Below are 17946 nucleotides of genomic sequence, written 5' to 3'. Positions count from 1 at the left end.
CTATTTCTTACATTATTCGTTGGGAGTTGGGTTGTGGATGGCTTACTGACTCGGGAGAGTTAGTGGCTTCACGGCTTTGTAAATTGGGTCGTGACAGTAGCTTATCCTTCAATGCTAGTATTTATAGTATTACTCTTGCAGTTTCTTATTGTTCGATATTTGTTACTATCTGTTGTTGCTTGTACTTCGATTATCGTATTATTTTGTTGTAGTTATTGTCCTTTTTTTTTTCCAGAATGCTTTATAAGAAAATGACCAAATGAGCCCCTAACATTTGACCAAAATCCCAACTACACACCATACCTTTCCAGGGGTCCTATTACCCCTTTGAACCTTTTTAAAATGGAATATACTCACCCTTAGGTGCTGAGGTGGCACAGAGAGTGTGCACACCCTCTTGGAGGCATGTGAGAGGCAGCTAAATACTTTAAATCTAATTAACTTATACATGTCTCAATTTTTAATATGGTACTTCACATTTAATTACACCTAATTAATTATCATTATAACTTATCATGTTTACCCTTCTTCCTCACCTTTACAGACAAAGTTGAGCAAATAAAATTGATGATGATTTTGTCAACTCCTAGACATTCACGAACAAGGTGGAAAGAACACCATGATTGTTCTTTTAAGTTTTAACCATTCTCCGACTAAAGAGCCAGAACTCGGATAATCAATAGGAAATCTAGTCTCTAATTGACTTGAGTTTCTACATGCAGCAGAAGCTAGAACAAGAATCATATGATGTGCTAAGTTAAACAAAATCAGAAGCAACAGTGGAGTGGCCGGAATTAATGGAGTTCACGGGATTCCTTCTTTTTCCGCAAGAATCGTCAGATCCCGACCTTATTTAATTGGGCTTATTTCTCCCTGGAGAGTCCTAAATTCAGTGAATCAAATAGAAAATAACTGACAATTTGAGCATTATCATCACTGAATAATTATTGTTTCATATGAATGTGATTAGTGGGAAACATGAAAGCAATTATCTCATCAAAGATTCCTTGTTTGTGTGACAACACACAAGAGATGCACTAATCACGGGAACACAACAAAAATTCACAGGCTCCGGCGAGATCTGATGTCTGATGTCGTCGAATTTCGTTGACCAGCGGCTGCAGGGCATGCAAAATATAGAAGAGGACGAGAGAGTAAAATTGGGTTATTTATTATTATTAATGACTTTTTAGATTGTTCATTACCTTATGCAAGATATAGAATGTTATGATCCATTTGTTAAAAGTGTCCCATAACATGATTATTTGTGTAGAAACAGAGTTGTCACCTAATTATTTTGGAAATTAGGATTTAAAATCTTTTAGAAACCAGAGAAAGGGTAACGGTTCAAGTGATCTCCCGAGGAAGGTAGTTGCTAGGCACTTCGGAAAATCTGCGAATGTGATTATTGATGGGTTTAAACATTTTTATGGAAAAAGAATTTTATTTGTAAAAAAAAGGAGTTTAAAGGGGGTTTATTATGATACTCCCTCCGTCCGACTTGACACGAAGATTAAGACAGAAAGAAAGACTTGTTAAATTTGTGGTCCAAAACAAGCCTTAGATAATTGTGTGGCTGTAAATCATTTGACTTGCCACGAAGATTAAGACAGAAAGAAAGATTTGTTAAATTTGTGGTCCAAAACAAGCCTTAGATATTTGTATTACTGTAAATCATCACATAAAGTTAAATTGTTTTTCAATATAGAAAGTTAACATTCTTTTTTGATAGACTAAAAAGGAAAGTATGCCACATAAATTGAGACCGAGGGAGTATTAGTTATATAATTCTTAATTACTTTATTAATCCAATTTGTGAACATTTCGGTCATTTTTGTATTAAAAAACAGTTAACGTCGAAGTATATTCAGACTTCAGAGAATCTTAGACTTTGAATTAGACAAGTTAACTCAATTTCTAATCCATGAATTTCTTTATTAAGTGCTAAAAGGTGTAAATCCCACTGAGTCAAACAGATTATTGTCCCTCGTTCAAAATTGTTATTTGGGGCCTTGAGTTTGCTAAAGAACAACCCAAAATGCATTATTTACCCTTTTAAAAAGAAAGTAAACGGACCTTAAACTAATTTTCAAATTATCTTGAACGTTAAAAACATTTGAAGCAACTCCCAACCATTCAACTTTGTGTCTGAAAAATCAGTTTTGGGCCGTCCAACCCATTTGCAAAGAAACACTGGTAAAGGATCATTTTTTTGCACGGATTGCCCTTCTTTTGGGGTGGTCTTTAAATTTCTTTTCATATTGTGTTTTTAAGTTTTTGCCCTTCGTTGATACGAGGTTACGGGTTCGAACCCCCGCTCGCATAAAATAAAAAAATAAAAATTCGCAAGACAGGGCTGGGGGGAGTGTATGCCGGATCAAAGATACAATCCTTTAAAAAAACCAAAGTTATGCTTATGCGTACTTTGCCTCGAGACATTTTTTTTTTTTTTTTTTTTAACTTTTCAAGGCACACTTTTAGTTAAGGCATACTTTTTGGTTATGCCTTAATTAAAAGTATGCCCCATAAGACATAGTTCCTTAAGGAAAAATTTTGCCCCATAAGGCAAAACTAAATTATGCCTCGAGGAAAAGTTATGCCCTCCGGCATAACTTTAGTTTTCCTTAAGGAAGTTATGCGGAGGGGCGACTTTGCCTTGAGACATTTTTTTTTTTTTTTTTAAACTTTTCAAGGCACACTTTTAGTTAAGGCATACTTTTAGTTATGCCTTAATTAAAAGTATGCCCCATAAGGCGCAGTTCCTTAAGGAAAAATTTTGCCCCATAAGGCAAAACTAAATTATGCCGAGGAAAGTTATGCCCCTCCGGCATAACTTTAGTTTTTCCTGGAAGTTATGCTTTTTTGGAGTACTTTGCCTCGAGACATTTTTTTTTTTTTAAACTTTTCAAGGCACACTTTTAGTTAAGGCATACTTTTGTTATACCTTAATTAAAAATTTGCCCCATAAGGCATAATTCCTTAAGGAAAAGTTTTGCCCCATAAGGCAAAACTAAATTATGCCTTGAGGAAAAGTTATGCCCTCTCCGGCATAACTTTAGTTTTTCATAAGGAAGTTATGCGGAGGGCGACTTTGCCTCGAGACATTTTTTTTTTTTTAAACTTTTCAAGGCACACTTTTAGTTAAGGCATACTTTTGGTTATGCCTTAATTAAAAATCCGCCCCATGCATAGTTAAGCCCATGGAAAAGTTTTGCTCCATAAGGCATAACTAAACTATGTCTTGAGGAAAAGTTATGCCCCCCTCCGCATAACTTTAGTTTTCCTTATAAGTTATGCGGAGAGCGTACACTCCTCCACCCCCGCTCGCGAAATTATTTCTTTATTTTATCTTGAGCGGGGGTTCGAACCCAAAACTTCGTATCCAAGCTAAGGGCAAAGCCGAAAGACCACAAATAAAAGAAAATTTAAAGACCGCAAATATGAAAAAGAAAATTTAAAGACCACCCCAAAAGAAGGGCAATTCTGCGAATTGCCCGTAAAGGATTGGTTCGGGCCCAGCACATTTTTGAATGGGGTTTCTGAAAATTTTCTTTGTATACCATTTCAAAAGTTATTAATCTTACAACTTTATAAATATTTTTTGTCAAAAAGGTTTCAAAGGCATTTCGTTGTAGTCGAGTTTTTACGCTTTCCAACTTTGTAACACATCAAAATTTCAAGATAAAATTCCTACTTTTACTATTTAACTTTGAATAAAACTCATATTTTTAGAGACTACGTAAGCTATAATACTAAGTTATCATTGTTAAACTATACTCCGTCCACTTCAACTTACGTGATACTTTTCGCTTCTCGAAATTCAAATTTTATAAACTTTGACTAATATTTTAAGAAGTTATGTTTTTACAAAATTGATATGAGAAAAGATGTAACATAAAATAGTACTTTTTATATAGTTTTCAAATGTGTATATATATATTAATCTTAAAATATTAAAAGTACAATTTAGCTTTAAAATTTAGTCAAATTAACTTAAAAAAATGCAAAAAATATCACATAAATTGAGACGGAGAGAGTTAAAGTTAAGTATGTTACAAAAGTAAAAACCACGGCAGGGGGACGTGTTTCAACTGTTCCATATTCCAGGCAGCTGACAGGTCTCAGTTTATTCTCACGTGGACCAATGAAGTAACAAAAACAGATCAATTTTCAACCCTCTCCTCTTGTCCACGAATTTTGATACCCCTATAAACCCCCTAGATGCTTTAACGCCACAAATTTGATCTCACTGCCACGTGGCGGTCCACGTAGTATTTAAAATAACATTAAATATATCCGAGTAAATCTCAAAGCAAGCAAAAGCTGCTCGCTATGTATAGAGAACTCTAAGATCTGAATCAAATTAGGATTTAGGGGTTTACTGATAAGTTTCTGGAATTACAGTATTGATTTAAAGGTGAGTTAAACTGTTAATTTTGTTGTGTTTCATCGTTTTACTTGTAGTTTTCAGCTTGTGAGCTGATTTTTTGCTTAAAAGTAGCGATTCATTTGAAGATTATCGTTTTGAACTGATTAGTTGAACTTGATTTACTACTTTTTATTTTATTGATTCGTGAGCAGTGACAGATCCAGTCGATTTGAGATATATTGCTTTAATTCAATTTATATGTACAGCGTATTGGCTTTATTTTGTTGATTCGTTTTAATTCCTTCATCTTCTTTCCCTACAGCATATTGTCTTAGCCAAATTGGTTTAGAGTCCTTGTTGAAAATGTAACTTTATTGAATTTTAGCCTTGATGAACTCATTTTGGAAGTATTTTCTGCAGTTACTACAGCTAAAATTCTGTTATTACAGCTAGAAGCTACGATATTGATAATCGTATAGGGCAATATCCTAGTTGTGGATGTGTAAGTGAATTCCTCCAAAGAGTGATAACCTTGCAAGGAGGTAGTATTATCAAGTATTGTGGGAATACGATCTACAGTTAAATAGCAGAAGCAGCATAATGTTTGAAGTGGACTCATGGGTTGATGCACCTGATTATGTGTTTCCTAATACCTGTGACAAAAACTCAGTTTCAAGTTTAGCAGATGAAAATAATGGGATATTGCATCATTGCTTCAAACGTAAAAACATGGACTCCATTGACAGTGAATTCTGCCAAAATGGCTCATCTCTGCGTAACAAGAAAGCTGCAGTTGGAGAAAACTCGTGTAGCTTTCCACTTGGTCCCAGTTCTCTGGCAGATGATGATCTCAGTTTTTTTGACAACAATTGTGTGGAGGAAGACACGAATGATCTCTTGTGTTATAGCTGGTCTGAGATAGGGAACTTTGAGGATGTTGACATGATGTTCAGGTAATTGCTTTCTTCATATTCAGTGAGGTCAAACTTTACCATTGTTCTTTGATTTTTGTTCTGTGTTTGAAGGATGAATTTTATTTAACTATTACTCGATATTGTGTTATTTTCCGGCAGTTGTGATTCAACATTTGGACTTGGAGATGGAAATGAGAATGACCTTGGTTGGTTTTCATCATCAGATGCTATTAAAGGATTCGGAGAAGGATTTTCAGATTTTAAGTTTCATAACCCAGCATCCAATGCACTGGAAAATATCTCTGGCAGACTTGAAGTTTCAAAAACAAAGGAAACGGGCAGTTCAGTTAGTGATTCTGGCACTAAAAATCAATCAGCGAGCGATAACATGTGGCCCTCACAGAAAGATGAATCGGCCATTCTGAGCCATCTACCTTTTGTGAATGGATCAAGTAATTCAGAGTCTAATTTAGCGCCTCAAAAGAAAGTAAATACTATTCTGCCCTGTTGTACTTCAAATTCTTCTCTTACTTTGTGGTCTGCGTCGGGTTACTTCTAAGGTGGTGTCTTTGAAGAAAGTAAAATTTAATGATCAAGTACAAGTTGAGATTTCACTAAACAGTCAACCGACCATCATCAAAGGCTGATCCAGAATTTGAAACTTATGGTTTCCCAACAATCTCAAACTAATAATAATAATAACCAATTTTTTTGAGAAATTATATTACAATATAAAAAGAAAACAAAAAGAAGAAAAATGAGGCAAAAGAATGAAGGAGAAATTGTATTACAGAGAACTCTTTTTAGTTTGACTTACTATGGGGTTTTTAGAAGGAAAAAGTACAAAAAAGTATATTATAAAATGTAAACAAAGGGAATCGATCCCTGGTCAATGAGGTAACCAAGATTTCGCTGCTTACTTTCTCACCGGGGAACCAACATCAAGTTTTTGTACTGGTTCCCAGCTCAAAATTTTTATATTTTCACCGGGTTTTACAGTGTGAATATAAGATCCGAGCAAAGGTTATGGGTTCCCGGGAATCCCCACATAGTACTGTGGACCCGCCCCTGAGCATCATCAGTAGTGTAATGGTTAACTATAAAATGATGGTAGTTCCACATTATGTGAATTTCTCTCTCTCTCTCTGTGTGTGCATATGTGTGTGTGTGTTCATATATGTACGCGAGCATGTGTGCTTATTCAACTGATAACCATGGGCTTAACTCATCCTCAAAGTAGTTTACCAGTACTATTTTAAATTCTTCCTAGGGTGTGGTAACTTGTATTGGTAACTTATGATTATTCATCACTTAATTTGTGATATATGGACTTTCTAATTGTCCAAGATGTTGGGTTGAATCATCTTGCCAAAAGAATGCATTCATCTTAATTGCTACTTCATAAAGATGGTCTACCATGATTTCCCCGCTTTTTTAATTTTGCTTGCCTGGTTCTCCACAGATCAATATAAATACGAACAATGGAAAGCACCAGAATCAATTGGAAGGAAAGAGGAAAGGTACTTATATAGAAAAAGGTGATGCCTTGCATAAAATAGATGGCCTTTCTGCAGAGAAAAAATATTCTACTGAGGCCACTGAACCTATCGTCAATCTGATATCATCGGGTAGTCAGCAGAAAAATGAAGCTCATGAACCTGAGACTGATTACTTCAATAGTAGCTTTCCTTACATGTCTGATTACAGTAGTTCAGATCAGACTGCCCTTCACCCAACTTCATCGATTACTAAATCTGGAAATGATGGTTTCATGTCCCTTTCGCCCAAGGACATTTCTGCATCAAATCATCTGCATTCTATGCAGCACTTTCCTGATCCTTCTTTTCAGATGGATACAACAAGCGAAAAGAAGGCACAGAAGCTACTTCACCATTTTGGAAACAACAGTGATCTGGAAGGCATTAGCATGAGACTTCCAGCAGAATTAGATTCCTCGATTGTACTAGAGAGCACTTCCATTAGTTCTAGGTTGGATGAAGTTGCAGAAGAAGCTGCTGGTTTTCACCAGCTTCAATGCGTCACAGAACGGGTAAAGAGACCCCTATGAGTTCATGTGTTTTATCTTTTTTGGTGATGAATTTATTACTTTGAGCTGGAAAAATTTATTTAACCATGCACATCCAACAAACCTTAGATTTGATTCTAGTCTGAAGCTTATATATATATATATATATAAGTATGTTACATATTTTTGCTCTAGGATCATATTATATGCTAGAAATATTTTACATGCTGCTATAGTTTAGATGGATATAGTGTATTCAAGGTTTGCAGTTATTCACACTTACCTATATATATTCATAAGGGAAATGTTCCATTTGAGGTGTAATGAAGCATCTGCAGTGGGTTTTAGCGTTTGGCATACATCAGGGTGGTCTTTTCATTGCATGTCACTGTTGGAAAACTGCTAAAGCTAAACTGCTTCATTTCTCATCTTATTGCATGCACGTGTTACTTGTTTATTGGGTGACATCTCAAACACTTTGACATGCATTAATTCTGTCTCAGTTTTATCTTGTATTATCCTAATCTAAGTCCACTCCACTCTGGCTGAGGTGGAGCAGTTATCAGTTCTGCTGAAAATGGATTTTATTATACAAGGAGTTGAAAATTTACTGATTTTCAATATTTTCATTTCCAAAAAACTCATTATGTTTTACTTTGTTGGTTTAGTTGGATATAAGGACAAAGCTATGCATAAGGGATAGTTTGTACCGGTTGGCTCGGAGTGCTGAACTAAGGCACAGAGATGCTAGTAATGACTCTGGAGATGATAGAGATAGAAGCCAAGCGTTGATTAGCGAACGGACAAACAAGTATGAATATGAATATTTTCTTGAGCACTAAAGACATCATTCTTCTCAAAACAACTCATCATCTTGACTCTCGTATTACAATTGTGTTGATGTGTGTGGATAAATTATTTTAAAATAGCCCATCATCTTGGTATCACATTGCACACGTTTTGATGCATTACGTACTGCAAGCTTTCCCTGAGCAGCCAGTTTAGTTGATATTTTGGGTTCAAGCTTGAGCTTAAACTCTATTTTCTGGCAAAACACTCTCAATTTTGGGTGGGAGACACGCGACCTGCCATGTTACCATGGCATGTTCAATAGGCACACTTTCGACAAGTAAGGTGTTCAACAGGTTGAGCCCCTTGGATTACGTGTCTAATTTAAAAATTTGGCAAGTTTAAGTGGCAGCCTATGTATTATTCTAAAAAAGATTATCCAAAGTTTGGAAAGACAAGTTAAAAAAAAAAAAAAAAAGTTTGAGAATTCGATTTTTATTTTTAAAATTTTCAGAATGTTTGGTGATAGTGTTTGCAGTATTAAGTTCTTAAGTTAGATATTATCTCACATTGGCGAAATTTGTGACACCTACAAATAGATATGTTGTTCTAAATAGTGTTAATTTATTTTGGTTATAAAAAATAAATAGGTGTTCCTTATTCTTCATGGGTTGGGTTCATGGGTTGAGTCAGATTTAGGCAGATTATGAGTGTTGAGGCAATGTGCAGGTCAACCTGTACAAAGTTTGTATGGTAAAAGTGGATCATTCAAGATGTGCGGAATGGCTCGTTAACCCAACCGCACCAACTTAAGGACACTTTTCCAACTTTTTCTTAAAATTTCTGTCTATAGGATAGAATTGCTTAAAAACTGTTTTGTTTTATGATCCTATATTTAAAACTGTTCTTTTCTTTCTCTTTTTCTTTTTTCTTCTATCTGCAAAAACTTTTATAGATTTACTTGTGCTGATAATGTAGCTACAGTTGACCCAGTTTTTAAGATGAGTTGATTTGGGCCACACTCATTCTAACCCTTAATGTACTTCAAGTCATGTGCTCGTCACATTATCACGTCGCTTATCCATCTTTCCCTTATTTATTCTCATGCAGTGTCAGAGTCCCTACAATCCACACGCATTCTAACCCTTAAATGTACTTCAAGTCATGTGCTCCTCACATTATCACGTCGCTAATGCATCTTTCCCTTATTTATTCTCAAACAGTGTCAGAGTCCCTACTATTTAGAAGAAATTGAGTAGCTTCAGCCTATTGTAGGCTGGCTGGCCAATTTTTTCCCCTTTTTATTTTATAGTTTTACTATTCTCTCCTATATACGGTAACCGTTGCGAGAATACCGTATTTTCAATAATGTCTAGGCTATCATGCTTGTTTTTGACAAATATCACGTGTATACTGCTTAACAGCTATCAATAGGCGTGTCTTGTATTGGTCAAATTATCAAAGTTTTCAATATTTCTATTATTTTCTCTTGTTACCTCACAATTTTGATTATTTTTCATTTTGCTCGAGGTAGTGTCTTTCTAATTTAGAATGCAATTCCTATTCTTATTTGTTTCCTATCTCTTTTCAATTTTGAGTACTTAATGTTCACTAGTTTAGCGAGGTATCTCAATGGACAGGATGGTAGTATAGGAGCATGTGTTTTCCACCAAATAATAGCGGTAGGTGTTCATTTGTCCTTGTTTGGTTATAATCAAAGTTATTATGCTCAATCTTACCAGGCTATAGAATAGCAGTGTTAGGTCATGTTAGTGAAGATTGCAGAAATCAGATATTCCTCGTTTTCTAACTTTTGAGTTTCGGAAAGGAAAGGGGGAGGTAGGTGGATTAAGTTATTGAAAAAATAAGTCAGCTAGTTGGGGCTCTTCAATATTTTTCTTTTTGGTTGTGGGCGAGGTTGGTTTGAAGCATAGGTTGTAGATTCTACTTGCACTGTTTCATTTGTCAGAGATCACGTTATTCCTACGTTAGGAATGTCTAATGGCTTGTATTGCAGGGTAAAAGGGTATATGGACATGGAAAGAGACACAAACCCTATAGATCGATCAATTGCACATTTGCTCTTCCTCAGGTCTTCAGGCTCATATGTAACACCTGACTGTGATTCCTTGGCTTGAGAGGTCCCCTTCCATGGTAAGCTTTTATAGATTTTAACTACATTCAAGTTGATATTCTGGTGGATCAAAACTTATCCTGCCAAATCAATGAACAGATTCATCGCCTCTGAGTTGCCTGCTGGTGATGGCTGAAGACTTGATTTGTCTTGGAGAAACTGCAGCTAAATGAGAGAGAAAAGTTGCTGATAACAGATCATATATACTTTAAAAAGCTTCAAGAGAAATGGTGGTGTCTACACTAATCATCATGCTTCGTCGTATAGGGTTTATCAACAATATATTACGAGGTATCTTATTTTTTTGATGTTTTATCAGAGATTTTTCCCGTCCATTTTGTTGCATCTCCTTCAATGGGCTGTCACAACCAGTTCCTGTTTATCATCGCTTGCAATCACATCTTTGTGATTACCATGTTAACTACAGGATCCACGCACAATAATCCATTCACTCTGTATACAGATTTCAAAGAACTAATTTCATCTGGCAACTAAGCTTTAACTGCAGCCTGGAACTAGTTCATTTACCTGCCTTTTCTTTTTTCTACTGTGTTGGGAGTACATTTCTGTAAATGGTTCCTCACTTCTACTCCTCTTTTCTTTTTGTTTTCTTTTTAAGTTGGGAATTTGATCTGCTCACATGATAACAACAAACAGATTTGGACATTGTTTTTCTGAAATTTGTTGAAGTATTTGATTTGGCAAATTCAGAAACTTGCAAGTCAAATCCTAGGCTCTGCTTGTTTTCCCTTCCTCTTCTATCTTTCCTTTGACACCTATTGGTGGGCTTATATGATTTTCCAGGTAGATAGTGAAGTCTCTGGCTGTTTCATGAGGAAGAAGATAATGTAGCTGTGGTGAAGCTGCTTAACATGCTTTATCAGTTTTACGTTAATCTATCGTCCTAAAAGATGAAGGGTGCTTTCGGTAGTGAATAAGAGTATGGATATGCAGGGGCAATTGCCAACATATCTAAGAGTGACAGCATAGCGGAATCAACCTAACGTCCTAACCTGCAGTTCTATGTTTTTCCTTTGTGGGTCAGGTGGGGGTGAAAAAATAATGGGTGAATATCTGTAGCAACCCCGACTCAACAATTGCCAACTGCAATTTAAATTCTACTTAATCGAGCTTGTGATGGCTAGAATACTATGTTGATGCATAGGCACTGTTGCGCCTTAGCGCGCTTTCTTCCTCTATCCCTGGTTGAAGAGTGTGTCGAGTGTTGGGCATCTTGGAGGTTAGCATTGTCTTATGAGAAATATTGTCCTAATGTGTAAAAAGATATTATCAGTACATTTACCTGACAGGGCTTAGACGAATGTTTTTTGGTGATATGTGGCTATGTCACGTCATCATAAGAGAAGCATTGCTGTAATATTTAAAAGAATCTCCGTGACATCGTAAGAGAAGCATTGCTGTAATATTTATGTCACGTCTAATACTCCCATTTACCACATAAAACTTATTCAGTGGTGTGGTGGCTAGTTCTACTCCATCATTAATCAAAGTTTCGGGTTCGAGCCCCTTCGGTATGGAGTCACCATTGTTAGGGAGCACTTTGTCCCCCAAAGTGGAACTACACTAAGACGAATCCGGATTAGTCGGGCTCAATGTGGGTAGTGGATACCGGATGAGCAAAAAAAAAATTGCTTTTCGCTTATGTGGCTAATGGCTATGCGAAACATTGTTGTAATGTGTAAAAGAATTTTATTGTATACCATATGACTGAACTTGATAAGCAATTATAGGATAAACGGAGGAGGCAGAAAGAAGTTTTTTCACGATTGCCCTTCAAACGCGCTGGTCTTTAATTTTTGTCCTTCATATTGTGGTTTTTAATTTTTGGCCCTATTTACTCATTTAACGAAAATATACATATCTGCTTAAGTCTTGTAAAAATCAAGTTATGCGCTGTTTAGTTTTTTTTTTTTCAGAATTTGTTCTAGTGTTTAGAAGTTGGATTTATGTTTTTTGAAGCACATGTTATTTACTCTTTTTGAGTTGACTAACGTGTCTGTTTTATGGAGCATGAAGTGTTTTTGGTTATTTTTATATTGAGTATTGAATATTTGGTCATGTTCGGTATAACTTGTGGAATATTATGATACAAAAATATAAACTTATTCCGTGTAAAATTTAAACTTATGTTGCGCGAAAAGTATGGAATGCCAAAAATTAAAGACCACACATTTGAGGGGAAAAAACTATAGATGCGAATGACCCAGTAATTTGCTATCTTGTGAAAATATATTTTTATAATGACCCGTTAGTCGTTTTGAGAACCGATGCTCTGTTTTATGTGTCGTCTACTCCAGAAGCTCCGTAATAATTGTTTTGACTTTACTTGCCAAATTTGAAGTCAAACGGATATGATTTGATTCACTTTGAGAGAAGGTTTCATTTTAGAAATTGCAGTATTCAATTGTTTGGATGAATTATTTATTTTGGGAAAGCATACCCTGATTGGCGATATGAAGATTCTGTTAGATTTGAGATATTGTTTAAGGCCTGTAGAAATTGACGGAGCTAATTTCAGAGTTCGTTTGGTTGGTTTTTGACAATTAACTTGGTTTTAGTATTTAATATGCCTATTTATGGCCTCGGGCAATAAGGCCTCGGGATCACTCGCGAGGTTGAGATGTGGAACCAATAACAAACTTTGCACTCAAGAATAGTATGCGTACAAACACACGTAGGTATCATAAGCCGATAACGATCAGTTTACATATATAAAGGAAAGGAACTAATAGGTAGGCAGAAAAGCAATCAAGTACAGTCAATAAACAGTCTCAAGTATAAGATCAGTCAAATGTACAATATCAGTCATGTATAAGATCAGCCAAATGTATAAGATGCCCTATACACAGTCCGGTATAAATGAGTGAAATGTAAATGCAATGCAATGTACTGGGCAACTTTTCAATCGGTACACACATGCTAAGGGCATGCCTCATAGCCATGACCCATAGGAGACCCGCGAAGTTCATGTACCCTTCGTCCCGGCAGATGACCTCGGGCACGAGCACTTTTTCGCTACGGTAAATGATCTCGGATCACGAGCACACATTTCTGCTCCGGTAACAACTTCAGATCAAGGACTCTCATCTTTCTTTTACGCTTTCTGGCAAAGACCTCAGAAGCTACTCTCTCTCTCTCTCTTATCACCATTTCCAATCACAGTTTATATCAAGTCATCATATGAAATAAGAGTGCTTGTCATGCATGATATCAACATCAACAAAGAATTCATATAAAAAACTCATCGGTACTTGCCATAAAGTACACATCAAAAATCATGTCATTTTCATATTCCTTCCCTTTCGGATGATAAGTGAGATATCAAGAGAGATGAATGCACAAATATAGCACATATGGCGATAAACCCACATAACAACTGACAATACCAACCTAGTTGGATTTCATATCCACACCATGCCCAAAGGTCTATCATGTTTTCCCCGTCAATAACTAACATTTGCATATGCTTCGCTAACCGGAGTCTAACCAAAAAGGAAAGCCGTAGCCTACCTCTCAAGTCGAACAGGTGCCACGGACCTCAAGCAAAACCTTTCCTTTCTGAACGATCAAAGTCTGTCAATTCTTTATTCTATATTAGATTCTGAGACTAATGATACCCATATTGCCATAATATTATTCGAAATCGGAAACAACCCTTAAAAAGGAAATCCGAGCCAATTTCATCGGTCAATTAGGTTACCCAAAGTCTAGAGAGTCCAAAAACTAAGATTCATCACAATCCAACCTCAAATGAGCATCAATTTCATCACAATCTAACCTCAAATTAGCATCAATTTTCCTATTTCGTCAAAACCCCGAATTTATAGGAAAAACCCTTATTTTCTATAACCAAATCTTAAATAAAAGAGAGATTCAAGCTTAACAACTAGTTACCCCAAAGATTAAATGACTAGATTCAAGGAGATTACCCAACAAAACATGATTTAGAGTGAAAAAATGGTTCAAAATCAATCTAGGGTTCATCACCTCAAAAACCCCAACTAAAACATGATTCTTTGACACGATTTCCCTATTTTAATGGTGACATAAACAGATTAAGAAGGTATGAAACTTACCCAATGGAGGAACCCTCAAAAAGACCAGTAAAATCGCCCCTTAGAACTGCTTTAAGACTCCAATTTAGTGAATGAAAAGAATGGTTTCGAATTAGGGCATTTATGTTTCTAATTTTAGCGATTCTCGCATTTGCGGGTCCTTATCTCGCAGACGCGATCTCGCATCCGCAGATGCGGGGTCACTTACCATGTCATCATCTTGCATCTGCGGACCAAATATCGCATAGGTGAGTCCGCAGATGCGACCCCAAGTTCGCATAGGCGGCACGCTGGAAAGTAGAAAATTCTGGTTTTTCACCAACTTCAAACCAAAACCCAACACTCATTCAAGACCTCCCGGATACAAACCAAACATGCATACCATGTAAAAACACGCTACGAACTCATCTTTGCCCTAGGAATTCCCAACGGATGTCATCTTGACCCGGCATCCCCCCCCTCCCCCCAACCAGGCCCCAAGAATAAGATTTCAACTAAAGGGCCAAAACGCTCCCGAGTGCCTAGCGAACCAAACCAACCCCTCTACCAAGTTATAATCGACTCTTTGGACCTCATGGAATCAATGAAATTCCCAAAAAGGTTTGTATACACAAAAGTCAACTTTTGGTCAACCATTTTTCACCTTAAGCTTTTAATGTCCTCAAATTTTGACCAAGACTCACTCGACTATCTCAGGAACCATTCCACCCATCCCTATAAGTTAAACACGCTCTAACGGAGTTAGGGGAAAGGGTCAAAATGCCTAAACGAAAAAATGAGTCGTTACATCAGATACTAATTAAACAATCGTTCGTCCTCGAATGGAAAAAAAGTGAAACGAAGGAAGCGTACCTGAATCGGTAAAGACCTGGGGATATCTAGTACGCACATCGGCCTCGATCTCCCATGTAGCCTCCTCAACTGGACGGTGCTTCCATTGTACCTTAACTGAAGCTCTCTCTTTTGATCTCAACTTCCTCACTTGCCTATCCAAGATTGCTAACGGCTCTTCCTCGACGGACAAATTCTAGTTGAACAATACCGAGTCCCATTGGATGATATAGGACCGTCTGAGTGATACTTCTTCAACATAGAAACATGAAACACCGGGTGAACGCCAGCTAAACTTAGTGGCAAAGCCAACTCATATGCCACCTCACCAACACATCGAAGAATCTCAAAAAGGCCGATGAACCTCGGGCTTAACTTGCCCCTCTTCCAAAATCTCATCACACCCTTCATGGGTGAAACCTTCAATAGAACCTGGTCACCAACCATGAAATCCAAATCCCGGACCTTCCGGTCCGCATACTCCTTTTGCCTACTCTGAGCCGCAAAAAGCTTTTCCTGAATCAGCTTTACCTTATCCAAGGACTCTCTCAAAAAATCAGTACCCTAAGTTCTCACCTCGAAGGTCAAACCATCCAATCGGGAAACGAGATCTCCTACCATATAAATCCTCAAAGGGAGCCATGTCAATACTCAAGTGATAACTGTTGTTGTACGCAAACTCAGCCAAAGTTAAGAACTGGTCCCAGTGACCACCAAAGTCGATCACACAAGCCCACAACATATCCTCTAACACCTGAATAGTCCTATTGGACTGACCATCGGTCTGCAGGTGGAAGGTGGTACTAAGATCCAACTAAGTCCCTAATTCCTTCTGCAAAGTCTTCCAGAAATGGGAAGTGAACTGAGTGCCTCTGTATGAAATGATGGAAACAGGCACACCATGTAATCTGACGATCTAACTAATGTTAGATCGTACCCAACTTTACCGAGTTGTAAGTGGTCTGAATTGGAATGAAGTGCGCGGACTTAGTCAACCTATCAACAATAACCCAAATGGCATCAAACTTGCCCAAAGTCTTCGATAGACCAACCACGAAATCCATAGCTATTCTCTCCCACTTTCACTCGAGAATGGCATCCTTTGAGTTACACTACCCAGTAGCCGGTGCTCGTACTTAACCTGTTGGCAATTCAAACACTGGGATACGAAGTCGCTCTTCGTGCTATCCACCAGTAATGCTGTTTTGAGTCACGATGCATCTTTGTAGCACCAAGATAAATGGAGTATCTGGAACTGTGAGCCTCCTTCAAAATCAACTTAATCAAACCACCAACCCTAGGAACGCAAATGGGCCCCTTAATCCTCAAAACACCCTTTTCATCAAGAGTAGCCTCCTTGGCTTCCCCACTTAGCACCTTATCCCGAATCTTACGCAATTTCACATCCTCAAACTGTTGGTCCTTAATCTACTCCAAAAGAGATGACCTTGCCTTAACACAAGCTAAAACCTTGCCAGGTTCTCAAATATCGAGTCTCACCATACTATTAGCCAAACATCGAACCTTCATGGCTAAAGGACGCTCCCCAACAATCAAACGCGCCAAGCTACCCATACTCACTGTCTTTCGCCTTAACGCATTAGCTACCACATTAGCCTTTCCCGGATGATAAAGAATGGCCATGTCATAATCCTTGAGCAACTCCATCCACCTACGCTACCTCGAATTCAGATCCCTCTGATTAAACACATGCTGAAGACTATGATGATCGTTGAATACCTCACAATGGAATCCATACCGGTTTGCCTCCAAATTTTCAAAGCAAAGACTACCACCGCCAACTCTAAGTCATGAGTGGGTCAGTTCTTCTCATGGACCCTCAAGTGTCTCGAAGCGCACGCGATCACCTTACCCTCTTGCATTAACATACAACCCAAGCCAATACGAGAAACATCACAATAAATAGTAAAGTCTTTACCCTGCACAGGTAAAGCCAAAATCGGAGCTAAAGCCAATAAAGCCTTTAGCTTTTGAAAGCTCTCCTCACACTCATTGTCCCAAAAATGCCACAGAACTGAGCCAGAACTCACACTTTGAAAACTTGGCATACAACTTCTTTTCTTTCAGCGACCCAAGAAGTATCCTCAAATGCTTCTCATGGTCTTCCTTACTACAAGAGTACACCAATATGTCATCAATGAAAACAATAACAAACGAATCCAAATAAGGCTTGAAGATCCCATTCATCAAATCCAGAGAGCTTTGGGGACATTAGTAAACCCAGAAGACATCACCAAAAACTCATAATGACCATAGCGGGTCCTGAAGGCTCTCTTTGGAATATCCTTAGCTCTAATATTCAACTAGTGATAGTTCCATCTCAAGTCGATCTTAGAAAAGATCGACGCACCCTGAAGCTGATCAAACAAGTCATCGATGTAGGGTATTAGATACTTGTTCGAATGGTAACCTTGTTCAATTGCCGATAATCGATATACATCCGCATAGAACCATCCTTTTTCTTCAAGAACAACACAAGAGCACCCCAAGGGGAAACACTAGGTCTGATGAACTCAACAAGTCTTGCAATTGCTCCTTCAGCTCCCTCAACTCTGCCGGAGCCATACGGTAAGGTGGAATAAAAATAGGCTGAGTTCCTGCCTCCAAGTCAATGCAAAATTCAATATCATGATTAGGCGGCATACCAGGAAAGTCTGTTGGAAAGACCTCCACAAACTCGCTAACTACAAGAACAAACTCCAGGGAAGGAGTATCCGCACTCGTGTCCCGAATATGAGCTAAGTAAGCTAGACACCCATTATCCACCAACTTTTTCGCCTGAAGGA

At 37.6% G+C, this 17946-nt stretch overlaps 1 protein-coding gene across 1 annotated transcript; it reads left to right on the top strand.

The window, feature by feature from the left end:
* Window positions 1–5053: 5053 nt before the first annotated feature.
* LOC132050071 (protein LNK1) lies at window positions 5054–11667 on the top strand. The gene is made up of 8 exons (XM_059441112.1): window positions 5054–5322; window positions 5443–5770; window positions 6746–7333; window positions 7978–8122; window positions 8381–8438; window positions 10116–10252; window positions 10332–10523; window positions 11037–11667. The coding sequence occupies exons 1-6, from the start codon at window positions 5099–5101 to the stop codon at window positions 10234–10236; spliced, it is 1464 nt and encodes a 487-aa protein (XP_059297095.1). The 5' UTR covers window positions 5054–5098; the 3' UTR covers window positions 10237–10252; window positions 10332–10523; window positions 11037–11667.
* Window positions 11668–17946: the final 6279 nt, after the last annotated feature.

This window comes from Lycium ferocissimum, chromosome 3 (assembly GCF_029784015.1).
Source record: "Lycium ferocissimum isolate CSIRO_LF1 chromosome 3, AGI_CSIRO_Lferr_CH_V1, whole genome shotgun sequence".
NCBI classification, from domain to species: Eukaryota; Viridiplantae; Streptophyta; class Magnoliopsida; order Solanales; family Solanaceae; genus Lycium; species Lycium ferocissimum.
This window is presented reverse-complemented; position numbering and strand designations above follow the sequence as displayed.

Coding starts and splice junctions, on each gene's coding strand:
- LOC132050071 (XM_059441112.1), top strand. CDS start 5,099: ATGGACTCCATTGACAGTGAATTCTGCCAAAATGGCTCATCTCTGCGT. Junction 5,323..5,442: donor GATGTTGACATGATGTTCAG/GTAATTGCTTTC, acceptor ATTTTCCGGCAG/TTGTGATTCAACATTTGGAC. Junction 5,771..6,745: donor ATTTAGCGCCTCAAAAGAAA/GTAAATACTATT, acceptor GGTTCTCCACAG/ATCAATATAAATACGAACAA.